Source organism: Rattus rattus, chromosome 5, assembly GCF_011064425.1.
Source record: "Rattus rattus isolate New Zealand chromosome 5, Rrattus_CSIRO_v1, whole genome shotgun sequence".
Classification (NCBI taxonomy): Eukaryota; Metazoa; Chordata; class Mammalia; order Rodentia; family Muridae; genus Rattus; species Rattus rattus.
The window spans coordinates 847,164-874,272 of NC_046158.1; the positions used below are offsets into that span (position 1 = coordinate 847,164).

At 46.4% G+C, this 27,109-nt stretch overlaps 2 protein-coding genes across 2 annotated transcripts; one reads left to right on the top strand and one right to left on the bottom strand.

Annotated features, from left to right (window-relative positions):
* Nucleotides 1-4,380: 4,380 nt before the first annotated feature.
* LOC116900036 (40S ribosomal protein S26-like) lies at nt 4,381-4,729 on the bottom strand. Its single transcript, XM_032901832.1, has one exon. It carries the CDS (start codon nt 4,718-4,720, stop codon nt 4,436-4,438), a length of 285 nt encoding a protein of 94 aa, XP_032757723.1. The 5' UTR covers nt 4,721-4,729; the 3' UTR covers nt 4,381-4,435.
* A 671-nt stretch (nt 4,730-5,400) lies between these two features.
* Nucleotides 5,401-25,562, top strand: Rabepk (Rab9 effector protein with kelch motifs). Its single transcript, XM_032902679.1, is given in 10 exon segments — nt 5,401-5,610; nt 5,731-5,834; nt 8,646-8,704; nt 11,014-11,171; nt 14,863-15,015; nt 18,563-18,688; nt 18,691-18,723; nt 20,006-20,155; nt 23,748-23,897; nt 25,238-25,562. Coding segments are annotated over 9 exon segments (1,164 nt in total). The 5' UTR covers nt 5,401-5,610; nt 5,731-5,792; the 3' UTR covers nt 25,531-25,562.
* The last annotated feature ends 1,547 nt before the right edge of the window (nt 25,563-27,109 follow it).

Consider the following 27,109-nt stretch of genomic DNA (forward strand, 5'->3'; position numbering starts at 1 on the left):
ATACACATGGTGCACATAAATTCACACAGGCACACATACATACACATAAATAACAAATTTCAAAAATTCAGTTCAACACTTACATCACAATAAAATAAACCACAGGAGAATTGGGGCGTCAAGGGCAGCTTGGGCTACATGATGTTCTGTACCCATACACACAAAAAAAAGGGGTGGGGAGTGGGGCCGGAGGTTGCTCAGCAGTTAAGCCTGTGCAGAGGACCATATCTGGAGCTCACAACGGCCTGGCCTCCAAGGGTACTGTGTGTACACAGCTACATCTACAAATACTGATTACAAATAAATTGTTTTTAAAGAGGAAAGAAAAGCACAGTGCAGCTGAGCATGTTGGTTAGGTTGAAGCTTTTGGAAAGCAGCAGCAAGAGGATCAGGCCATGGGTATATAATGGGCTGGATTTTTTTTTTTAAGGTTTATTTTTATTTTATGTACATGACTTGTTTTGCCTGAATGTATGTCTGTGAAACATGTGTTTGCCTGCTGCCTATAAAGGCCAAAAGATCTCTTGGAACTGGAGTTTACAGGATGTTACAAACTATCATGTCCTTGTTGGGGATAGAACTTCAGGACCTCTGGAAGAGCAGCCAGTGTTCTTAACCACTGAACCATCTCCCCAGCCCCAGCAAGAACTATCTTAAGATCCTGTCTCAGAAAGAAAACAAAACCAAAAGAACTTTGGAGGGAGCAGAAAGAAAAAACTAAATGACTGAAAGATTCAGGGGCTAAACATGAATGTCAACCATGTAACACATACAACCAGTACAGGCTAGATACTTTCACTTACCATATAAGGTCTTAAACATTCTGCATGCTTGTTGACTGATTTAAATATCAGCCTTGTTTACCAAAAGAGAAAAAATAAACAAACACAAAGCAAAATCTTCCCAAGAGAAATATAATTCACAAGCAAAAATGTAATCTTTTCTTGAAAAGAATTGTAAGTCCATAGCTTAAAATTATAAAAAAATGCATAAAAGAAATTCAGATGATCGAGCATTTATGCTCTTACTACATAATAAATCAAAGTTAATAGAATAAAATAGTCACTAACTACCATCAATGGGATTAACATCAGTGGAGACCTAACCTAAGCACTATATTTAGCAGAAGCAAAATATGTTATTCCTTTAACACTCGTTTTATTTTGTCTTTTTCTTTCGGGAAGGTGGGGTTTTTGAGACAGGGTTTCTGTGTATAGCCTTGACTGTCCTGGAACTCAGGCTATACACTCAGGTGTAGTTTAGATACACCTGCTGACTCTTGAAAATTAAAGGCGTGTGCCGCGGCCGCGGCCGCCGCCGCCAGGCTACTTTAGCTGAGTGAGACCTACTTTGGAAAGCGAAGAAAATGACACCTTGAGTTACAAGGGGGATAGCTCAGAGGTTATAAAAACATCTGAACTTCTTGATAAGCAACTGCTTATTTAAATAGCTCAGCGACGTGCTAAGAAAAAGGATCCAACTTATTAGAAAAAAATTCCACTCCTAGGAAGCAATTTAGGGGAGTGGTGAAGCAGAGGCGACTTGTCATTCTCTCCCATTGTGGTAGCATCGATTCCCGCCCACCGGCTTCCCACCTCTCAGGAACTTAAGCACACACGGGCCGCGTCCCTGGAGCAGACAGCAGCTCCTGTTACCTCTGCAGGGAGGACCCATCCCGGGAGCACTACCCTAGCCGCTGGGCTCCGTCTCCGGGAGACCGAGCGAATTAGAATGAGTCTGTAAGCTCGGAGTCCCGTGGGGAGCAGGGGATCGTGACATTCCCCGGATCTCCCCTCAGAAAACTGGACAGCATTCGGGGAATTCGGGTTCCCCTGGTTCTCCGCGTCACGCCGCGTCCGACCCGGTTCTCTCACACCGCGGAGTACCCTCCGCCGCGACAGGATCGGGCGCCCGTAGGGAGCCTCACAGCCGGAGGGCGCTTGCCTCGCAAGCTGGACGGCCTCCGGCCCGGCTCACCTTCAGGTTGTTCACGAGAAGGTACTTGCACTGCCGCGCTATCTCCATACACTTGTCCAGATCCAGCGACGCCATTTTAGGAAGAAAAGACTGTGGCGGAGGCCGAAGCTGGCATCATGCTTACGTCACGTCCGACCCGTGAGTGGCGTCTGCGCAGTGACGTTAAAGCCAGACCCTCTTCCCAGAGACCCGAAGGGCCTCGCGTCCTCTCGGGCGGAACTCTGGGCCGCCGGTCTCCAAGACAACCCGGCGGTGATGCTGCTAGGACCCGTAACTGGGATGCCGCGGGGTGTGCTGGGATTTGTAGTTTTAGTGAAATGTTTTTCCTCTCCTACTCTTGCAACAGTCTTAACCTCCGGAAAACCAGATGAACACTGGAACATTTTTCATGTTCAATTCTCGTAAGACTGACGGAAATGCAAAACTTACACGTGGTACTTGCCTCAAATATAAAAGGAAACAGAAAAACTGAAGCCTAGACTGGAAAACAGGCTATATGCAGTGACCACAATAGACAAAAATCTCTATATTTGAAGCTGAAAAGATTATTCGGTGTTTAAGAGCTCTTCCAGAGGACCCAAGTTCTATTACTAGCACCCCACATAGCTGCTCGCAAGTCCTGTAAATCCAGTTCCAGGACATCCACCGCCCTCTTCTGGGCACTGCGTGTAGTGCAGAAGTATACTTGAGGGCAAAACAAATAATAATAATATATTATAATAACTATAATATATTATTAATTATAATATATTATTACTAATTATATATTAGTAATTATATATTAATTATTATTAATTATAATTTATTATTATTATTATTATTATTATTATTATTATTATGTATACGGGCTGAAGAGATGGCTCAGCGGTTAAGAACACTAAGAGCACTGGCTGCTCTTCCAGAGATCCTCGATTCAATTCCCGGCCACATAGTGGTTCACAACTATCTATAAAGTCTTTAATGTATAAAAACTGTCCTCGACCTGTAATTTATTTCTGCTATGGAAAAACAAATATAAAAAATTACTCATGGCATGTTAGAAAATGATCGTTGCTAAAGAAAACATCCCAGCATACAAAGAAGGATGGATTGACACAGTATTAAGAATTAATCAATCATTGGAAAAAAATATCTTGAAAGTGCCTGAAAAAAAAAAAGAATTAATCAATCAGGGTATGGAGGGATGGCTCAGTGGTTAGGAGCACTGGCTTCTCTTCCAGAGATCCTCAGTTCAATTCCCAGCAACCACATGGTGGCTCACAGCCATCTGTAATGAGATCTGTGCCCTCTTCTGCTATATTTGAAGAAATCAACATACATATACATATGAATAAATAAATCTCTTTTAAAGATTTTTAATAGAATTAACCAATCAGCTAGCCATAGTAGACCACATATTTGACCCCAGCATTGGTGAGGCAGGTGGATAACGGTGAGTTTTGGGATAGCCTGGCCTACAACAAAGTTGGGAAGTTGGGAAGTTGTAAGGAAGATATCTAATGAAACATCTCTAGATCTTTCGAAGAAGAGCCAGACCAACGTGGCTGGAGATCAGAAAAAAGAAATATGGTCAGTTTAATTTTCTTTTGATTTAATGGGTAACTATTGTTAAGCTCTTAAACAGATGCAAAATGATCAAACTTATTTGGCTTTTTAAACTTTTTGTTTTGGTTGGTTGGTTGGTTTGAGTCATCTTTCTAGCCCCTTGACTCCCATTTTTTAAAAGTAGAATTCAAACATCCCTCCAAGAACTCAGAGATATGGTTTCCAGTCTAAAAGGGTTGGTTCCAATAGTGTAAACCACCTGATATTCACTTTTTCTTGTTAATATACCCCTCCAGCATGGCTTCTTGAGGTAATCCAAGCCAAAAGACCCGGGGCACATCAAAGCATTCTAGAGCTCTGAGAAGTGATCACTGTCTGCACATATACTGGGCACATGGCAGAGCTGACTTGGCCCTGGTACTCTTTCCAGAAGGAAAGCAGGGTGAGGGTATACCTCTAAATTCCATGGCAGTCAGTGGGAGCTTTCTGAGAATTACAGGCAGTCACAGAGACTCACCTGTTGGAACTATAATGCAGAATAGTGAGCGAAGAAGCTGCAGCCCCCCAATTCCACCTTGTCCATGGATTTTGGTTATATTTTCAAGAAGCTAAATAAACAAATCAGAGTGGAGGGGGGCATTGTGAATCTTTTTTTTTTTTTTTTTTTTTTTTTTATTTTTTTTTTTTTTTTTTTTTTTTTTTTTTTTGGGGACCGAACCCAGGGCCTTTTCCTAGGTTTTTTTTCCCCTTTAAATCCCCCTCCCCTTTTTTTTTTTTTTTTTTTTTAAAGTATAACTTCAGTTTTATTTTTCCATGGTATTTTTCTTTCTGCCTTCGTGAAATCACATCTTTACATGGGCTTTGGTGGAGGTCGTGGTGCAGTGCCAGCAGGTCTGAATCGTGGTGGGGGTGTTCAGTCCTTCCGGGCCTCACGAGATCGATTCCTGACGACCTTGCTATGAACGGCACAGCTCACGCAGTAGTGCAGCTTGACATAGAGCTTGGGAAGCACGTAAGCGTCGAAGACGCTTGCTTCAGATATGTCCCTGACTGCAGCGGCTTCTACAATGCTCCGAATGACAAACTTTTTAATGGCCTTATCCTTGGGCACGCACCGGGCGCAGTTCGTGCAGCGAATTGGCTGCACATGGCCGCAGCCCTTTTTGGCACGACCGTTGTTTCTCCTTTTTTTGGTCATATTGGAGCCAAGACTCGAAAGCTGTGAATCACAGCACTTGTGTGGCAGAGGCAGCAGGATCAGGAATTCAAGGCCATCCTCGGCTACACAGTGAGTTGGGGACCAGCCTGGGCTACATGAGACCTTGTCTCAAAATCAAAGTCCAAGTTCTCCCTTTACTTGCACTAGTGAATTCTCCCAACAGCTGTGTTCTGGTTTGCTATTCCCCATTCTATATGTGAGTAATCTAGGGTTCAGAGAGGGGACCAGGCTTGTCTGACACCCCCAGTTTAGTGTGGAGCTTGTGTTTGAAGCCAAGCTAGCCCTCTCCTGGTAAGGTACAGTAGCTCTGCTGTTTCTAGCCTATCTTGGGGAACTTTGGTCACACATAGGCACACAGGTGAGCCATCTCTGTTTTAGGAAGGTCACTGAGCACTTATAGCTAGGACATAGATCAGAGAGGATGCAGACGAAGTTGCCAACTGAGGGTAGTTCGTTTATAGATAAAAATAATCGCGACTTTTACCGAAGACCAGCTCTGGGCCTCCATAAATACCCGAAACTCTACGGAATGCAAACTCTACGGAAATCTCAAGATTTCTGTGTCGCCGAGAGAAGACACCCAAAGTATTAATAATTTTCCCCAAGAACATATAGTGAACTTTTTATTCTTCAGCCTTTACAATAGGACTCCTACTTGTCCTTTGTGAGTTTACGGAAGGCCAAGGAACTGTGGTCTGGAACGTGCTGTAACCACAAACGACAATTATGGAAATGACCCGCTTTAAGCTCCACACCTTGAACCAATCTCAAACCCACACAGGCAAAGCCTAGCATCACTCGGGAGGCTGGAGCAGAATTCAAGGTCAGCTTGGCTTACATGAGTTCCAGTCCATGCTTTCCATTCAGAAGTCACTACTAGGGGTTGGGGATTTAGCTCAGTGGTAGAGCGCTTGCCTAGCAAGCGCAAGGCCCTGGGTTCGGTCCCCAGCTCCGAAAAAAAAGAAAAAAAAAAAAAAAAAAAAAAAGAAGTCACTACTAAGGACTGCGGTAACGAGCTCCGTCTGAACAAGGATTTGGAGTTGTTGATCGGATGCCAACCTGTACACAGTTCCAGGCCGCCCTGACTAATTTGGTGCGTAGTCAGAGAGACGCGGAGGTATAGAACGGTTGGCCTGGACGCGCTTCCGGGACCGGGGAAGGGGCGGGCTCCTAAGCTCCGCCCCATGGGTGGAGCCACGTCCAGGACGAGCTGGGACTGCGGCAGGTAATTGGTGCTGGGCTGGAGGTCCGTGGGCCCCTCCATCAGGAGAAGAGCAGATTCCCTTAAGGCAGTGGGCTTGAGCTGGGTGGAAGGGGTAGTAACCATGGTCTCCGGCCGGTCGGGCTAGGGGAAAGCAGGCAGCCATTTCTCCCTGACCCTGACTTTCGCGCGGAGATGTGGCTGGCAAAAGGGACGCAAAGGAGGTGGCTAGGAGAGTCCCTGCCAAGCCAGCCCCTCTAAGCTCTGTCTGACCCTGTCGTCAGTAGCCTAGGCCTCATCGGACCAACTCTCCTTTAATTCCTTTTCTTCATTCCTTTGTCCTTCACTTCTACTCTCTGCGCGTCCATTGGTAAGTTATCAGAATGAATCAGAAGGCCAGACATGCTAAGATTTTGGAACCTAGTCTAGATACTTTTCGGTTACTTTTATTTTGAGACAAGTCTAACTAACTATTGTAGCTCAGGCTGGCCTCCGCTGCCTCAAGCCTCCCAAGTGCCAGGTAGTGCACCACCATGCCTGGCCGACTACAGACTTTCAAATAGATAATTACATTCAGGGATCTAAGGGTGTAGTTCAATTGGCAGATTGCCAGCCTATTGAGAGCTTAGCCCTGGGTTTGATCTCCGGTAAGGCATAAAAAGGTATAGTGATATTTGCTTATAATCCCAGTTTTGGGGAGGTGGAAGCAAGAGGAGCAGAAGTTCAAGGTCCTCCTTGTCTACATAGTGAATAGAGGCTAGCCTAGGGTACGTGAGACCTTGTCTCTAAATAATAAGTTTAAAAGAAAAGATAGTTACCTTAAGAATGACTCCTGAGGTTGGGGATTTAGCTCAGGGGTACAGCGCTTGCCAAGGAAGCGCAAGGCCCTGGGTTCGGTCCCAAGCTCCGAAAAAAAAAAAAACCAAAAAAAAAAAAAAAAAGAATGACTCCTGAAACATGGTGGCTAAGTAGATACTGCCATTTTGGGGCTCTAAGTCCAAGTCCTTCTAACTAAGCCTTTCTGCCAAGTGTGTGTGTGTGTGTGTGTGTGTGTGTGTGTGTGTGCGCGCGTGTGCATGTGCGTGCATGTGCATGTGCGTGCGTGTGATGTGTATATTGCTAATCCCTGAGGCAGGAGCAGTAACTTGAGAGCCTGGAAAGGGTTTAAATAACCCCTGAAATAGGCTTTATTTTTTATTTCTTTTTCTGGGAATTGAACCCAGGGCCTTGCCCATGCTAAACAGGCATTCTACCACAGAGCCATGCCAACTCCTTGAAACTGGCTTTAAATACCCACTAGGAGTGTGCAAGTTTACAGGAAGGAAAGATAGGGGAGGTGGTAATTTTATTAAATTCCTATTGGGTAAGGCAGTGCAAGTTATGAAAGTTAGAGGAGCAACAGAAAGCCCAGCATTGCAGGTGAGGCACACACACACACACAAAAAAAAAAAAAAAAAAAAAAGACACATCTGAAAATAAAGCAAAAAACATTATAGACCAGAAGGCTTTGTTTCTATGACATGCTGGGACCAAGATGAGACAAGGTTGAGGCCCTAGATGTCCTGGAACTTACTATATGTAGACTAGGCAGACACTGAAATCACAGAGATCCGCCTGCCTCTGCCTCACCAGTGCTGGGATTAAAGGTGTGCACCACTATGCCTGACTCTCAAAAAGTAGTTTAAATCCAATCTTTAAATTAGCCTATAAAATGAATTGTCTCATTATGCCACTTTCACAGGCTCTGACTTGTACCCTCTGTGTGATTGCCTGCCTTCCTAGGTACTCTGTGGGATTTTTTTGTTTTGGAGAGAATTCTTGTAGGGTTTGTTTGTTTTTGCTTTTCTTTTTTCTTTTTTTTTTTTAAGATTTATTTATTTATTTTATATGTGTGAGTACACTGTCTCTGTCTTCAGACACACCAGAAGAGGGAATCAGATCCCATTACAGATGGCTGTGAGCCACCATGCAGTTCCTGGGAATTGATCTCAGGACCTCTGGAAGAGCAGTCCGTGCCCTCAAACGCTGAGCCATCTCTCCAGCCCCCTTGTTTCTGTTTTCAAGACAGGGTCTCTCTGTGTAGTCCTGACTGTCTCGGAACTCATTCTGTAGACCAGCTGTGACGTGTCACTGCCACCTGGCTAACCTGTTTTACTTTTAATAAAGATCTTAAGACCTCTGTCACTTTGATATATGTTCATCCCTTATGAGACTCACAGACACAAGGAAAATATTAGCTGAGCAACTCCAGTAACTATGTTGTGTCAGTGGCTGGAATGTAAGTCAGGGCAGACACCTAGCATGCAGAGGGCCCTGAATATAACTTCTCCTATCACTGCAGGAAAAGAACAGCTGACTATAGTGGCTGCACTCCCAGTCTGTGAAGAATTAGGCAGGAGAATTGCCCAGAGTTGGAAGTCAGCCTGGGCTACTAGAACTCTTGTTTGTGAACAAGAAAGGATTATCTCGGAAGTGTGGTAATGTTGATTTCCGATTTGTCAGGCCTTTGAATATAGTACGTGCAAACTCAAAGATTTGCTTTTTTTTTTCCTTCTTCTTCCCGGTTTGAGGGCTTCAACCTTTCTCATCCCGGGCAAGTGCTCTACCACCGAGCTCCTCCACAATCCAGTAAGAAAGGGCATAGTTGGATCCGTTGTGCTGAGGGACGATGCCTGAACACTACCCTTCCTCTCTTCCGCATAGGGCACCATGAAGCAGCTGCCCATCTTGGAGCCCGGAGACAAGCCCAGAAAAGCTGCATGGTCTGTAAGGAAGGATGTAGACACGTCTAAGAACTGGGGTTTTGGTTTTGTGTATAGCTAGTCTACTGACCCATCTGATCGCCACTGCAAAGGGGTAGTAATGAATCTGTGGTAATTAGACCCATACTGTCTGGGGAGATCTTCAGAGGAAAGATAGGGGGGCAATGCCTGTCAGAGAGCAGCTGTTAATTGTATTAAAATCAGTTTACCAGGAAGAATAAAGCACTGGCCATCTGGCATCCTCAGCTCCAACCCTTAGGTCCTCCCCTGAGCTGAGATTTAGGGAATTTGGATTATACTGGTTCCAGTGTCGGTTGGCTGTTAAACCGTTCCTCCGGTAACTCACAGCGGCTAACAGTGATGATTCTGTAAAAGCTCCGAAGCCCTAAGGCAAATGGTCCCTATGTAATGAAGCTAGGGACAGAGCCAGTGATGGAGTGTGATCTGCATTGAGGGGATCCCAGGAGGTTGGAAGAGGTCCCATAGGACTCCAGCTGAGCCCACGCGCCCACTTCCCATGGTCAGCCTTGCTCCTGAGCCATCACACGTGTGCTGGAGACGTGCTCTAGGGTAAAACCCTCTAGAGAACTGGCAATGTGGCTTGGTTATAGAGCTCTGCTTAGCATGAATAATAATATCCCTAGTTCCATCCCTCACACTGAAGAACAGATAAAGCAGGCAGTGTAAACGAGGCCCTGCATAATCTGTGTGTCTGTCTGTCCAGCCTCAAATGTATTTCTTTATTTTGCTGTTGGTTTTGTTGTTGAAACAGATTCTCATGTAGCCCAGGATGGCTCCTGTTTCCTAGTCCCCCGAGTGCTGGGATCACAGGCATGGCCACCAAGATTAGCCTTGTTTTGTTTTGAGAAGGGCTGTCTAGTATTCAGGTAGTAGGATTGGTTGCTTAGAATCCAAAGCCAGCCTGGACAATGGGGTAAGATGCTCTCTAGAGGAAGATGAAGACGAAAAGGATGCTTGCGTTAAACCTTTCTTTGTAAAAACAACGCAGAGCATGCAGAGCAGATCTGGACAGGAACGAGAGACGCTGGAAGGACTGATGGTGGTAGAGGTGGCTGTCCATAGGAACCACCAGGACAGTTGAGTCAGAAAAGCAGACAGACTGAGGGGTAGGGATTCCTAAGACACTGACCTCCCAAGAGGGCTGGTGGGAGAGAGTCAGAGAAGTCAAATAAGGCAGGACCTGGAGTCAGGGAGTGTTCCTATTCCCTGTGTGCCCTAGCACGCACGTATAATCCCACACTTGGGATGTGGGGCAGGAATATCAGGGATTTAAGGTCATCCTGGGCTATCTGGAAATCCAAGGCCAGCCTAGACTGTATGAGACCATGACAGAAACTAAATTTTTGTTTTGTTTCCAACCAGAAAGCTTGAAATACATCCCGCTCCCCCACCCCATTAACCATCAAAATAAAGGTAGTGGCGAATGCCCTTATCCTGTATTTCTGCTTGTGAATCCTAGGTAGAGGTTCCATTAGGTTGAGGTTTCCAAGCCTGGGAAGTCTTTAAGTGGTTTTTGTTTTTGTTTTTGTTTTTTTACAATTATAAGGCTTAATCCATGTATTCTGGAGAGTTTTATCCACAGGGAGATGTCATTGGCTGCTGGCAGGGCCTTGGCACCATAGGCGTCCCTGTGAATTCTAGAACACCCTAGCTACGATTTACAAAGCCACTCCCTGCACCCTCCCAGGCTCTGTTTGAGTTGTCACACCCTCCTCTGAAGGTGAGAACTATGGCGAGCCTCGTAGAGAAAACTGCGGTTCGGAAAGGCAAGGTGCCTCACATCTAGAAAGCACTGAAGCTCACACCTGAACCAGGTCTGTCCGAACCCACAGGCCATAATAACACCCTAAAGGTGCCGAAGCATGCAGTGGACATCTCTGCGTGTCATTTCCCCTGCCTACCGCAGAGACCCACGTGAGTCCAGACAAAACTGAAAAGCCAGAGACAGCAAAGGGAAGGTCCCGCATGTGGCGCTTTGCTGCATACAACTCAGAGAGCAGGCCAGAGTCAGTGAGACGGCGCAGCAGGTGAAGGCAACTGACCGGCAAGCCTGGTGGTCCCGCTTCAATCTCTGGAACCCAGAGGAAGGTGGAGGGAGAGAACCAATTCTATAAAGCTTTCCTCTGAGCACCACGCATGCGCCATGCACATGCTCACATACGATAGTAACATTTAAATCTCAAAGCTTGAGTATGTGTGCCAGACGTTTCATCCTGGCAACTGCTTTGTGAGGGACGGAAGAAGATTGTTCTCACTCAGGCTTCCTGAACATGTCTTCCCTTCGGCAGGTACACTCTGACTTGCCCTGGAAACAAGCCCTGCCCTCGAGTTGGCCACAGCTGCTCGTATTTTCCCCCAGTTGGCGAGGCCGAGAAAGGGAAGGTCTTCATTGTCGGGGGAGCAAATCCAAACCAAAGCTTCTCAGATGTACACACCATGGATTTGGGTAAGATTAATGCTACAGAACATTGCTAAAACCACCGGCTCTGCTAGGTAGAGTGGTACATACATATCTTGTGAATACTAGAACCGGAGAGGCAGAGGCATGACAACCCCTGGAGTTCCAAGCCAGCCAGGTCTGTATAACAAGTTCCTGGCCAGGAAAACAGACCCATAATAATAATAATAATAATAATAATAATAATAATAATAACAACAACAACAACAACAACAACAACGACAACGACAACAGCAATAAAATAATGTCTTAGTTTGGGTTTTATAGCTGTGACCAAGGCAGCTCTTATAAAGGACAACATTTGGGGTTGGGGATTTAGCTCAGTGGTAGAGCGCTTGCCTAGGAAGCGCAAGGCCCTGGGTTCGGTCCCCAGCTCCGAAAAAAAGAACCAAAAAATAAATAAATAAAAATAAATAAATAAATAAATAAATAAATAAATAAATAAATGACAACATTTAATTGGGGCTGGCTTACAGGAGGAAGGTCTCAAAGCCCAGCCCCACAGTGACACACTTTCTCCAACAAGGCCATACCTCCTAATAGTGCCATTTCCCATGGGCCAAGCATATTCAGACCACCACAGTCTGTATTGAGCCCTGGCAATGCCGAAATTGGTTATTTATTAACTGTTAGGAGGCCACATTCTAATGAATCAGGTCCTGACTTTCTGTCTTCTACTGTGTTTGTGTCTCTCCGTCCCCACCACAGTTCCCACCACTGCTGTCTCTCCATTAGCCCTGGAACCATTCTCACTCTGGTCTCCGTGCTTCCATGTTGGCTCACTACACAGTGCGTGTCCCGTACCTGTACAGAAAGTGTTGCTCTTTGGTTTGGACAGGGCTGGTTTTCTGTTTTGAAGCAGTCTCATGTGGTTCAGGCTGGACTTGAACTCACCGTGAGGCTGAGAGCATGACCTGGAACTTCTGATTCTCTTGCCTTTACCTTCCAAGTGAGCATCTGAGCCCCTTCACCTGGTCTGTGGGATGCTGCTGACCAAACCCTGGCTTTCCTGTATGCGAGGCCAGTGCTCTACCAGCCGAGCTACATCCGTATCCTCTCGTTCTCTCCAAGCCATTGCTCTGCTGTTCCCTCTGCGTGAGAGGCTCCTCTCCTTCCTTGTCATCTCTCTGAGGTCCCTGATTCAGTGTCCCTTCTGTCAGGAAGCTTGCTCTCTCCAGCCTTAGACTGGTTTGGATTCTCTGTCTCCATAGCGTCTTATACTCTCCCATTTCCTCCTTCCAAGATCTTAGTGCATATGATTATTTCCTGTACTTCCCACAAGAGTTTAACAGCCTTGGAGACAGAGTGAGGCTGTTTTCCTCTTAATTGTTTCCCTAGCAGTTACTAGAGCATATAGCCAGAGCAGGCATTTTGATTTAGATAAATGAATGAACGAATGAATGAATGAATGAACAAGCTATTAAGATGTGCTATACTGCTATACAAAAGGCAGACATTGAAAATTGGTGACCACACGTAAGTTTAGTCATGTAGCATTTCTGTCATATATGTAAATATATGTTCATAATATATAGAAATGTTTATATATGTACAATAAATTATATATATAGTTTTTTGAGACAGGATCTCTCTCTAGCCCTGGCTGTCCTGGAACTTGATATGTAGACCAGAGTGGTCTTGAACTCACAAAGATACACCTGCCTCTGCCTCCCCAGTATTAGAACTAGGATTAAAGATGTACGCCAACACCCCCAGTCCACATATTAATTTCTTTATTACATTTATTATTTTGTACACACGAAGGTTAGAAGACAAAGTTGTCAAGTTTTTAAAGATTTGGTTTGGGTTTTTTGTTTGTTTGTTTGTTTGTTTGTTTGTTTGTTTTTGTCTTTGTTTTTGAGACAGGGTTTCTCTCGATAGGCCTGGCTGTCCTGGAACTTGCTCTGAGAACCAGGCTGGCCTTGAACTCAGAAATCCACCTGACCTAAAGAATTGTTTTAAGAAATATATTTTCCTGGTATTAGTGTTTACCCACGTGTCTGCAAGTGTGCTGTGAAGGGAGGCGGGTCCTTTGGAACTGGAGTTACAGAGAGCCGTGTGCCACCATGGTGCCAGGACCTGAGCCTGGGCATTCTACCTGCTGGGCCATCGCTCCAGCCCATTTCTCTGCTGTTGTGTAATGACTGTGGAGTATATGCGTGTGAGTGCCTGGTCCATGGAGGGGCGGAAGCATGCTGTCCCCTAGAGCTGGAGTTTCTTCCAAGCTGGGAATTTCTACAAGATTAGCAAGTGCCCTTCACAGAGCCCTTTCTCTCACCCACCCCAGCTGTGTCCTTTTTCATATGCACACTTGGTCTGTAATTCAAATTCAAAATAACAGAAATGAGGCTGGAGAGATGTTACAGTGGGAAAGGTTACTGCTTCCAACACTAACCTCAGTTTGTGTCCTGAGACCGGCTTGTTAAAAGGAAGAAACTAACTGTCCAAGTTGTTCTCTGACTTCCACGAAGGAGCTGTGGCACAAATGTACACACACACACACACACACACACACACACACACACACACACACACACACACAAATAGAATGTAATTAGAAAAATTTTAATTGCCATAGTTGGGCTTCTCATGATAAGTTTTGGAAGTCCGACATCAGTATTCCTGCATGGCTATATGACAGTCACTTAGACCTGGAGCGTCACCTCCTGATGAGAGCCCCACCTACAGAGTCACCAGTCTCCTGTTTATACTGTCCAGACACTTGAATCTCTACTCCCAGCACGAGGCAAACAAAGATACCTTCACTCTTGATCAGATGTCAAGGAGTTTACCTTCTAGCTCAGTTACATCATGTCTGTCTATCTGTCTGAGTCTGTGACAGCATCTTCCTATGCAGTGTATTGTAGCCTAGAGTTCTCTGTGTAGCCCAGACTGGCTTCACTCTCACAGTCCTTCTGCCTCCACTTTCCACGTCCTGGGATCCTGGACTTGTGCCACCGTGCCAGCCTCCATATCATCGTTACTGCAAGTTATCAGTGCCACAGCGACCTCAGCAAGGCCACCTGCACCACGGTATCCTATTAAATAGAGGCACTAACCGGCTTCGTTGGCAGCTTTCACTGGCTGGCAGCGTGATGCCGGTGAGGTCCTACATTGGTGCCTTGCTGACTAAGGGAATTAGTTGGTTTTGGCGTCATTACTCCATGTGCCAGAGATTAGTTAAGAGAGGGTGAGGGGGGAAGGGAGGGAGAGAGTTTATTGATTCTTGGAGTCTGCAGAATCCAAGGCCAGTGAGAGTGGAAACTGGATCCAAGTGGCCTGTCAGCCAAGCCCCATTCGTTACAAGTAGAAAGTTAGCGTCATACATATGTCACCTGGACTCTGTATGGGGAAGAATAGAGGCAGTTTCCATGAAAGAGGTTCATGGACCAGGTAGACAGCCTGCAAGCGTGCACTAGAGAACACATCTCTCACAGGAGTTTGATCCTACTTTCTTTATGGTTGATCACTTCTGTGTTTGGTTTTTTTTTTTCTTTTTTTCGGAGCTGGGGACCAAACCCAAGGCCTTGCGCTTGCTAGGCAAGCGCTCTAACCACTGAGCTAAATCCCCAACCAGGTTGGTCACTTCTGATTTTGCCCTTGTCTCCACTACCCTGGCAATCCAACCAGAATTACCAGCTGACAGCCCCAATCTAAGGACCGGGTAAATGTTTTCTAGGAACACACCGGTGGGACACGGCCACCAGGGAGGGCCTCTTGCCTCGGTATGAGCACGCCAGCTTCCTTCCGTCCTGCTCTCCGCACAGCATCTGGGTGTTTGGCGGTGCAGACCAGTCAGGAAATCGAAACTGTCTACAAGTCATGAATCCTGGTGAGTAGACACAGGTTATTTTTATCATTGTGGTGGTTTGTGTATACTTGGCCCAAGGAGTGGCACTATTAGGAGGTGTGGCCTTGGAGTGGGTGTGGTCTTGTTGGAGTGGGTGTGGCCTTTTGGAGGAAGTGTATCATTGTGGGTGTGGTCTCTAAGACCATCCTAGCTAACTAGAAGTCAGTGTTCTGCTAGCAGCCTTCAGATGAAGATGTAGAACTCTCAGCTTTTTCTGTACCAAGCCTGCCTGGATGCTGCCATCCTCCCACCTTGATGATAATGGACTGAACCTCTGAACCTGTAAGCCAGCCCCAATTAAATGTTGTCCTTGGTCATGGTGTCTGCTCACAGCAGTAAGATCCTAACTAAAATAATCATACACTATGAATGCAGTTATGTCACATTACATCGAATCGCCCCAGTTAACCTATTTTACTTTGCGGACCTCATAGAAATAGGAATTTATGGATTTTTTTTTTTATTTGTGTGCCTGCGTGTGCATGAGAGGGAGATACATTCTGTGGTGTCCACATGGAAGTCAGAGGAGGACTTGTGGGAATCAGTTCTCTCCTTTTACCACATGGAGCTGAGGGATGGAACTCAGCTGGGTAGCTCAGGATTCCTGGTGCTCTCCAGTGGTGGAGTTATAGGAGTGTTTCATGGCTCACGGGGCTGAATTGTCTTTTGTGTCAAGAATTAAAAGTCTTGTAGTGTTTGACAAGTGTCTTCTTAGACAGTCGTTTGATTTGAGTGTTCGAGTGTTTGGAATCCACCGTGCCTCCCCCTCTGGAATGTAAATGCCTTTTTGAAAAACATGCTTTATTTTTTATTTTATGTCTATGAATGTTTTACCCACATGTATGTCTGTGTCCCAAGTGCATGCAGTGCCCAAAGACGCCAGAGAGAATCAGTTGCATTCAGCTGTGAGCCACCGCAGGGGTGCTGGGAACCAAAGCCTTTGGAAGAGCAGCCAGTCTTCTTTTTTTTTTTTTTTCTTTTTCTTTTTTTTTTCGGAGCTGGGGACCGAACCCAGGACCTTGCGCTTCCTAGGCAAGCGCTCTACCACTGAGCCAAATCCCCAACCCCACAGCCAGTGTTCTTGTTGTTGTTCTTTTTTTTTTTTTTTTTTTTTTTTTTTTTTGAGCTGGGGACCAACCCAGGGCCTTGCATCACAGCCAGTGTTCTTAACTACTGCATCCTCTCTCCCTCTTGCTCTCCCTCCCTTCCTCTCCCTACCCCCCTTGTGAGTCTGGTGGGTTTTTATTTTTGGAGACAGGGTTTCACTGTGTAGCCATAGCTGTCCTTGAGCTCACTCTGTAGACCAGGCTGGCCTCGAACTCACAGAGATCCACTTGCCTCTGACTCCCAAGTGCTGGGATTAGAAACATACACCATCTCTGCTCTCTTTTCTTTTGTTTGTTTGTTTGTTTGTTTTTTGAGACTGAGTCTCACTATGTAGACCTGTCTGGCCAGACAGGAACTCTTTATGTAGATCAGGCTGGCCTCAAACTCTCAGAGATCTACCTGCCTCTGCTCCTGAGTGCTGGGATTAAAGGCGATCATCACCACCGGAATGTAGATGTTCCGAGGATGAGGTTTTTGTTTATTATTCGTAGAGTCCAGAGCACAATCAGATATGAAGTAGACACTACCCTGACCTCCTGGCCTATCCTGAAGCCATTTTGTCTAGAACCATCATAGAGTATGAACACTGTGCTGGATCTGGTAGTGCAGGCCTGGTATCCCTGTTACTTGGGAGGCTGAGGCGGCAGGACCACAAGTTCAAGGCCATTCTGGACTAGCGTGTGGTGGTTGACAGTTCAGATCAGGCCGGTAGAGTGCTTGCCTGGTGGGAAGGAATCTCTTAGTTTGATTTCTAGAACTTGGGGGAGAAATAGTCCACGAGTCTGTGCTTTGCTGTGCACAGAGTGATCCACGAGCTTGAGCCAGGCCTCTCAATGCCTTGGTTTTCTGCCACCTTGGGATATCAGTCCCTCCTTTGTGACCTTGTTAAGGGTTTCAGTTAGCAGCTAACACTCACTCTGTGGTATTGATCCAGACAGAATTTGCAAAGTGGAAATCAGTTCAGGAAGCCCACCTTTAAAAATGTAGCATGGAGGGTGTTGGGAATGTTGGTAGACATGGGGAAGGGTTCCTCACGCTACCGCCCAGGGCCAGCCTCAAACCAAGACAGGGGAGATCCTCCTGTCTCAGCTTCCTAAATGCCGAGTTCACCAGTCTGTACTGGACCCTGTCCTTTGGCTCTGGGGGATGACATTTATTTAAAAAACAGAATCAAACAAAACTCCACAGTGGTGCATGCCTATAATCCCAGCATTCTGAAGGCAGAGGCAGGCAGATCTCTGAGTTTGAGGCCAGCCTGGCCAGGCAGGGCTATGTCGTGAAACCCAGCCTCAGTACCAAGCAACAAGAACAGACCAGTGAAGCCCAGGAAAGCGTCTGTTGGAGAAGCTGATTTTCTTCACTCTTTGTTTTGTTTCACTGGCAGAGTCTGGCTGGAGAGTCAAGGCTCTCAGTCTCCTCGCCTCACTCAACAGTTACAAATCTGAGCCACCATTACCCCCTTCAACTTTTGGTTCCTGGGCTCCAAGCCCTGCCCAGGATCTGCAGCTCTAGAGAGAGTTCCTTTTGCTTTGATGTAGTCCGAGGTCCGTTCTGCATGTGCGGTCCTGTTTGGCTCCACACGCATTGCACATGCCTTGTGTAGCATTGTGTGTGTTGAATAAAGAGCCATTCATTACAAAAGGCACAGAGTTTCTCTTCTTTTTAAGATTTATTTATTTAGGGGTTGGGGATTTAGCTCAGTGGTAGAGCGCTTGCCTAGGAAGCGCAAGGCCCTGGGTTCGGTCCCCAGCTCTGAAAAAAAAAAAAAAAAAAAGATTTATTTATTTATTATATAAGTACACTGTCGCTGTCTTCAGACACACAGGAGGGCATCGGATCCCATTACAGATGGTTGTGAGCCATGTGGTTGCTGGGATTTGAACTCAGGACCTCTGGAAGCACAGTCAATGCTCTTAACCACTGAGCCATCTCTCCAGCCCCATCTACTTTCATTCAATAACTACATTTTCTAGGAAGTTTGGCACATTGGGGCTCTAGCATCCAGTGGGAATGGATTTTAGCGGACGTTGAACTCTTGAAAGCACAGGGTTGTCAGCACAGTGGATAAGGGCTCAGACGTGATCCTGACCTCACGTCTAATTCAACATGTGGGTTCTAAGCTTGGGGGAATTTGATCTGTCTGGACAACCTCTAATACCATCCTGTTCTTCCTTGGCCTTGGAGAGGGTGAGCTCCTGCCTAAAGCTGTGCTGGCTGCGCTGTTCTCCTCAGAGACTAGGGTACAAAGGAGGTCCTGTCAAGCCCTACCAAGAGTCAAGGCCCGGGTCTCCAGATCTGGATCAGTGGTGGACTGCAAGCCTAGCAGGCCCTGGGGACAGATCCCCAGCACCTCAGAAAGAAAATCGTTAGGGCAGAGGCTTCAGCCTAGGTCTTTTAAGTGCTTATTTTCTCTCTGGACTAGAAGCCAGGATGTGGAGCACACCAGAAGTGACTGGCTGCCCACCATCCCCAAGAACATTCCACACATCGTCAGCAGCTATTGGAAACCACCTCTACGTCTTTGGGGGAGGAGAGAGAGGTGCCCAGCCGTGCAGGATGTGAAGTTGCATGTATTTGACGAAAGTATGGGCTGGGACTTAGGGATCTTGGGGCTATTTACCTGAGCAGGGCCACCTGAGCCTGGGTTATCTCTCAAACAGGAAAGAGGGTCTTGAGAAAAGATTCTGTGCTGAGTTCTTGCCTAGCAAGTAATGAGAGAGAGAGAGAGAGAGAGAGAGAGAGAGAGAGAGAGGAGAGCGCCAAGCTGGGTGTAAAAAATAAAAAGGCACTTGTCCCAACCAGTTCCTGCGCGTGCTGCTTCGCGCTTTCTCTCCCGGGCTCCCTCTGACCCTGGTGGTCCAAGAGCCATTCGTTCACCTGGTTTCCTTGGCGGGCTGTTACCATGCCAGGCATACACATCCCAATTCTGTGGCAGCCGCACGCATCCCACCATCACACACTCTCTTGAACTCAATTAAGTCGCCACATGAAAGAACACACCACACGATAACCTCTGATCCAATTGATAATATATAATTGCTCATCTAGGCAGCACAAAACCCTGTACACACCCGCCCCTTAAAATAGTGATAATAACCTGTATCTATGTGCAGAGAGGAATCTTAACATCTGCCGCCATGCTTTCCTAGCTCCTCCTCCTCCTCCTCCTCAATCCCGCTCCTCTCCTGCTTCTAAAACATTGTTCCCGCCCATCCTTCCTTCTCGTCCAATGACAGGCCTCGTTTTATCTTGTCTGCCTTCACCTGCATAATAATGACATCAACCTACATATTAGTAGATGTCTTTAATCTCAGCACTAGGAGGCAGAAGCAGGTAGATCTCTTTGAATTTGAGGTCAGCCTGGTCTACATAGTTCTAGGCTTGCCCAGGCTATATAATGAGATCCTGTCTCAAAAAACAGTGACAAAAAGATGGGGACTCTAGGTTGGATGTGGCACAGAGGTAAAACATGTACTCAGTATTGTATAATACCCTGGGTTTGATTTCCTGTACCTCTCAAAAACAAACAACAACAAAAGAAAAAGAAAAACCAACTCTGAGGCTTTCACAGCAGAGGCTCACACATTTCTTTTCACTTCGAGGCAGTTCTTGTTTGAAGCTTTAGGGAATATGTTTCTCAATCCAAAGCAAGAAATGGCTTCCTAATAGCCAGACTGTGAGCCAGCATGCTGGGTTATTGGCTTTTGCAGTCTGCTGCCCTGGAAGTAGAGGTTACATAGTGGGATTGGGGTCTGCTTGGCTGGTAAACTGGGGAGGAGGACTCCGAGGTGGCTTCTTGGAGCGCCCATGCCCTGGCAGGTCCTGAAGAGGCAGGCCGCCTAGTGCTATGCATTTGCCTTTGTAGACACTCTGACGTGGGCTCAGCCAGAGACGCATGGAAGTCCTCCATCTCCCCGGCACGGCCACGCGATGGTGGCAGCAGGGACAAAACTCTTCATCCATGGAGGACTGGCAGGGGACAGGTTCTTCGATGATCTCCACTGCATTGATATTGGTAAGTCTGTTAGCGGCCTTGTATATTCGGGATTCTTCCCTATGTGCTTTGAAGGAATTCAGCTTTCCTCTTATGTGCTGGTGACTTTCCTAGATCTCATGAGGCCTGGCCTGAATTGTGAGGAATGAAAGGATGAGGTAGCTCATTGGCTGTACTTCCCAAGGCGCCTAGGTTGGGTTCCCAACACCCACCGACAGCAACTACCCTTCCAGAGTCCGTTGCCCTTTTCTGCCCTCTACAGGCGGCATTCGGTGTTGCACACACACTCTGGGTGGGCAAAATACTGCATATACAGCAGATGTGTATGTAGGGAGGTAAATAGGCAGATAGTAGACAGACAGACAGACTGAATGGTTTGAAGAGAGGAGGATGGAAAATATCATTAACAATTGGGGCTGGAGAAATAGCTTAACACTAAAAAGCACTTCCTGCTCTTGTAAAGTAACCAAGTTCAGTTTCCAGCAACCACACTACACAGCTCAGAGAAGTTCCAGGGAATCTGAACTTCTGGTCTCAGCTGACAACCGAACATACGTACACATAGACACACATATATGCACATAGTTAAAAATAAGACGTTTCTAAAGATTTAAGATCTGTGGTGTGGATGGTTTTCCTCATATGTGTGTACCACATGTATGTAGTACCTGAAGAGACCAGAAGAGGGCACTGGATTCTCTGGAACCAGAGTTACAGGAGGTTGTGAGCTCCAGTGATGTGGGTGCTGGGAATTAAACCTAGAACTTCAAGAAGAGCTGAGTCATCTCTGTAGCCCCAAACACATCTTTTAAAAGTTGTTTGTTTTTCTGAGACAGAGCCATACTATGTGGAGCTCAGGCTGGCCTAGAGCTTGCCATGTAGACCAAGCTGCTCTTGAACTCACAGAGATCAATGCCTCAGCCTCCTGAGTGCTGGACTGAAGGCGTGTGCCGCCACACGTGACTATATCTATTTTGAAAAGTGGTCATTCCCCAAGACTCGCTGTGTGTTCAGGCGCTGTCACCACCCCTCAGCACCCCATCTTCCATCACAAGCTCCTGCACTTCATGTTCCCAGCTAGCGCCCTGTCAGGCTCTTGTCCATGTCTGGTCTGGATAACAGAGGTGGATGACGGAACTGCATGTTTGCAGGGCTTCATGGTCAAAGGCCCAGGGAAAAGAAGGCCTGGGAAAACCTGAGGATTATCTCCACCTCAGAAGGGCTGGGCTCTCTTCTGAGCCTTTCTGGCTGTTAGCTCCGTTGAGGGCGTGGCTTCCTCCTTCCTTTGTCTATATTTCGAGCACGAGTGCAGGCAGCTAGATAGTGGGTAAGTGCTTATCTGCTCATGGCAGGTGGAGGGATACAGAGCCAAGGGCTGAGAGGCCAAAGGGGCAAGGGCACCTGTGCAGAGCGTTCGAGCCCTCGAAGATCACTGGGTCCTCAGAAGCAGGCTCACTAGCTGGAACTCCCTCACTGGCTACAAGGTTTCTCTTCCTTCCTTCCTACATTCATTTATAGATTTTACTTATTTGTCTATTTAGTTATTTCTGAGGCAGTGTTTCTCTTTGTAGCCCTGGCTGTCCTGGAACTGGCTTTGTAGACCAAGTTGACTGTGAACTCATAGTGATCCACCTGCCTCTGCCTCCTGAGTGCTAGGATTAAAGGTGCCCAGCTTTTTGTTTTGTTTTGAAGACAGTGTCTAGGTTTTGCCTAGACAAAAATCAGTCCTCCTTCCTCAGGCTGCCAAGTGCAGGGACTAGAGACGTGTGCTCCCGTGCAATTTCACACAAATAGGATGGGATGTTTTGAGACAAGGTCTCTCTATGTAGCTATGGCTGTCCTGGAATTCACAGGCCTCAGACTCACAGCGATCCACCTGCCTCTGTCTGAGTGCTGCAATTAAAGGTGTATGCCATGGTGCTTGGCTGATAATTGTTTGAGGCTCTGTTTTTCTGTGCTGAAGAACACCTGCTCTACAGTATTGCTTTATTCCTTCTCAAGTAGTCTTCTACTCTAAGATCCATGGCTATGTATTACCTCATTTAAGTGCTCCTTCGAAAAGATACAAACGTACTGTTGGGAGCATCAGGCCAGCCTGGTCTACTAAACAAGTTCCAGGACAGCCAGAACTACACAGAGAAACCCTGACTCAAAAGAGCTAAAATAAGACAGTGTTGGGGAACGATCTCTGAATCAACAAGTCCCATCATAGAGGACACAGCAGCTTGGTCAGCTTTAGTGTGCCCAGCTCTGCCCCTTACGAGCTACTGCAGCACCTTCCGTCACCCTGCGCTCTCATCCGTAAGAAGAAAGGCTGTCCATACAGTGGCAGCAATCCAGAGGGCTGAGCCAGACTGCGCCCGCGTCCAGCCGGCACTCACATAGTTGCTGTCGGAGGAGCTGGAGAGATGGGTCGGCATCTGCCAAAGGCCCTGGGTTTGATTCCTAGCACCCACATGGCAGCTCGCAGCTATTGTGATTTTAGTCCAGTGGAGGGAAGGCCCTCTTCTGGCCTCCAAGGCACCATGCACAAATGTGGTGCACAGACAAACATACAAGCAAAACACATATTCATAAAAGTAGCAGTGAGTCTTTCTTTGTTGTTGTTTTCTTTTTTTTTTTTGTTTTGTTTTGTTTTGTTTTTCAAGACAGGGTTTCTCTGTGTAGCCCTGGCTGTCCTGAACTCACTCTGTAGACCAGGCTGACTTTGAACTCACAGAGATTCACCTGCTTCTTCCTCTAGAGTGCTGGGATTAAAAGTGTGTGCCACCACTGTCTGGCTAAAAAATTAAATCTTTTTAAAAATGTATTTAAACATGCAAGCATATGAACATGTGTGCCTGCATATTTGTGTACACACACATACATATACACACACATATACACACATACACATACACACACATATATATACACACACATACACACACACATACATACACACATACACACGTACATATATACACACACATACATACACGGACACACACATACACACATACATACATGCACATATACATACATACCACACAGACACCACACATACACACCACACACACATACACACACCACACACACATACACATACACATACACACACACACACACACACACACACACACACACACACACACACACACATAGGGTACTACGTGTCCTGGCAGTTAACAGTGAACAATTAAAGATTACAGTGACTATTAAAGCTTTCAGATTTCTCAGCATGCTCCACGGAGCATCAGAATCCCACAAGATGCTTTTTAAAACTCTAGGACCCTTGCTGCAGATTAGAGAATAATTCAAGTCACCCTCCTCAAAAACACTTCTGTGTACTGACCCTTCTCTGTTACCACTTACGGAGTCCTGTGATACAGGCATGATGTTGAACATCTTAAATTCCCGAGTTTAGTTTAAGGCCAGCCTGCTTTACATAGGGCATTCCAGATCAGAGCTACATCACGGTTCCCTGTCTCCATACACACACACACACACACACACACACACACACACACACACACACACACTCCCTGTGGATGGCCCTCAGCAATCTCTTTGCACACTGCGTAGATAATTTGAATTCCCATTTTAGCTCATGTGCAAAACTCTCTCGTGACAGGTGACATGAGCTGGCAGAAGCTTGGTCCCACCGGTACTGCCCCAGTAGGCTGTGCTGCCCATGCCGCCGTGGCTGTGGGACACCATGTGTATGTGTTTGGAGGAATGACTGCCACTGGAGCACTGAACACAATGTACAAGTACCACACAGGTGAGGGACAGTCCCTTCTGGTGGTTTTTTTTTTTTTTTAAACATTGTCCTTTTCTTTTCTTCCTTTTTTATCTTATTTTTAAGATTTATTTATTTATTTATTTTATATATATAAGTATACCGTCGCTGTCTTCAGACACACCAGAAGAGGGCATCAGATCCCATTACAGATGGGTGTGAGCTACCATGTGGTTGCTGGGAATTGAACTCAGGACCTCTGGAAGAGCAGACAGTGCTCTTAACCGCTGAGCCATCTCTCCAGTCCCAACTCCTGGACTTTAAAACAAACATCCTATGGAAAGTGACGTGGATGTACCTTCATGTCTAAATCCAAAGGAAGGGCTGGGGAAGTGGCTCAGGGGTAACGGTGCATGCTGTGCAAACAGGAAGCCCTGAGTTGGAATCCCCAGCATCCGTATAAAAGCTGGGCATGGCCGTGTGGTGCGTGCCTATAACCCCGCACTGGGGAGCACAGACAGGCAGATTGCCAGCACTCATTGGCTGCCAGCCCACCTGAAACAGCAGCTTCTGGTTCAGTGCGGGACCCTCAAAGGAAAGTAGGACAGATATCGGACAGAGGAAGACAGCTGAGGTCCTCCTCACCCTACTCTCCCAAGATACACACACACACACACACACACACACACACACACACACACACACACACACACACACACACACGTACTCATACACACACACACTAAATCCAAAAGAGTAAAACTAAACTTAAAGATGGCATAATTAATACACAAGAAGCAAGGTATGATGGTTCATCTTTGAAACCCCAGTAATTGGGGGGCTGAGGCAGGAGGATTAAGTTCCAGGATAGCTTGGCCTACAGAATAAGCTCCTTCCTGTCTTAGACTGGAGAGTTGTCTTCAGGGCAGTCACTTGCTGCTCTTGAGCAGAGGATTGGAGTCCAGTTGCCATCACCCACATAGCAGCTAACAACGGCCTGAAACGCCAGTTCTTGGGGGTTCAGAGACGACTTCCGGCCTCTCTGGGCACCAGGCATGCAAGAGGTACGGAGACATGCAGGCCAAACCCCATGTACATTAAATAAATAAATGTACACACACACACACACACACACACACACACACACACACACACACACACACTTTAAAAAGACAAACCACAGGGTCACTCTGTGTAGCCCAGCTGGTCTGATAAAGGCAGCCATCCTCCTGCCTGTGCATCCTGAGTGCTGGGATACAGGTATGCACTCAGGCCCAGCCTGTTTTGTTCATTTCCTCTTTGTGGCTTAGCCGATGCAGAGCATCACTACGTACCTGTGGAACTGTCTGAACAGGAGCCTCTGTTCTGTCCCCCTTACTCAGAAAAGCAGCACTGGACCATCCTTCAGTTCGACACTTCCCTCCCCCCTGGACGCCTGGACCACTCCATGTGTGTCATCCCATGGCCAGTGACGTCTGCCTCTGACACTGAAGACTCAGGTTCTGTCATTCTCAGCCTCCAAGATGAGAAAGGGGACGCTGCTGAGAAACCAGAGACCCAGAGTGGAGGGTCCCGTGAGGAGAGTCCGACCACACTGCTGCTCTGTTTTGTGTTCGGTGGGATGAATACAGAAGGGGAGATCTATGATGATTGTCTCGTGACCGTAGTGGACTAATAAAACCCACATTTTTATCACTCATTACTTTACAAAAGTGAAACACTTTTACACTGCCAAATACTTTTTGTACAATATATCCTCTTAACCCAGAGTAGTGGAGCACACCAGGGATAGTAGGGCACACCAGGGATAGTAGCACACACCTTTAATCCTAGCATTGAGGCAGAGGCAGGTGGATCTGAGTTTGAGGCCAGCCTGGTCTTCATAGTGAGTTCCAGGACTGCCAAAAATAAAATACATGTCTTGCACTTAATCAACTCTGGTAACTGGATAGCCCAGTGTAAACAATTCCAGTGTACATTTTTACCAGCATTAAAATCTGTAGATATCCAAGCTATATTTGGAGTAGACGTAAGTTGGAATCTCTTTTTTTTTTTTTTTTTTGGTTCTTTTTTTTTGGAGCTGGGATCGAACCCAGGGCCTTGTGCTTCCTAGGCAAGCGCTCTACCACTGAGCTAAATCCCCAACCCCGGAATCTCTTTTTAATATGCATTAGCTAATGACTAGAAAGAAGTGCAGGCAAGGGGCCAGAGAGGTAGCCTAGCAGTAAAGAGGTCTTGTTCTTACAGGAAACCCAGGTTCAGTTCCTAGAACCCACATAACTGCCGACTCCCTGTAATTCCAGTACAGGGGATCCAGGTGCTCGACACAGAATATGTACCTCCCCTAAACCTTGTTCAGACATGGGCATAGGACCCATCTTAAAGGGAAAAAAGCTGGGTGTGGTAGTGCATGTCTACATAGTAGGACCCTGTTTTTTTTTTTTAAAGAAGTGCTGGCAATGGGGGGGGTCAAAGGATGAAGACTGACTCTTGTTATTCTTAACCATCCCTTGACCCAGCATGAAGCTGAACAAATCAACTTTAACATTTGACTTGGCCCCAAATATTTGTCTTTGAGATGAAAATCTGACAGCCTAAGCTGGCCTCAAGTTTGTCACCATCCTGCCTCAGTGTCCCAGAGTATGTTAGGATTATAGACATGTGCTATCGTGCCTCTCCCCTCTCTTAGGAAGGGTGGATGAGAGTAAGAAAGATGACATAAGATCTCAATGTAGGGGCTGGAAAGATGGCTCAATGGTTAAGAGCACTGACTGCTCTTCCAAAGGTCCTGAGTTCAAAACCCAGCAACCACATGGTGGCTCACAACCATCTGTAATGAGATCTGATGCCCTCTTCTGGTGTGTCTGAAAACAGCTACAGTGTACTCATATAAATAAAATAAATAAATCTAAAAAAAAAAAAAGATCTCAGTGTAGCCTTGAACTTGTTATAATCCTCCTGCCTCAGCCAGCCTCCTAAGTGTAGGAATTACTAGCATCTATCACAGAGTGCACAAAAAGGAAGCTCAAGAGTGAGACAACAGGGTTGTGGTCAGGTTCCCACATCTACCATTCTTTTTTTTTTGTTGTTGTTGTTTTTTTGGAGCTGGGGACTGAACCCAGGGCCTTGCGCTTCCTAGGCAAGCGCTCTACCACTGAGCTAAATCCCCAACCCCCACATCTACCATTCTTAGTAAATGAATCTGATAGCTGGTTGCCCAGTTAGAAAACACCTCTCTTGGGCAGTACTGAATT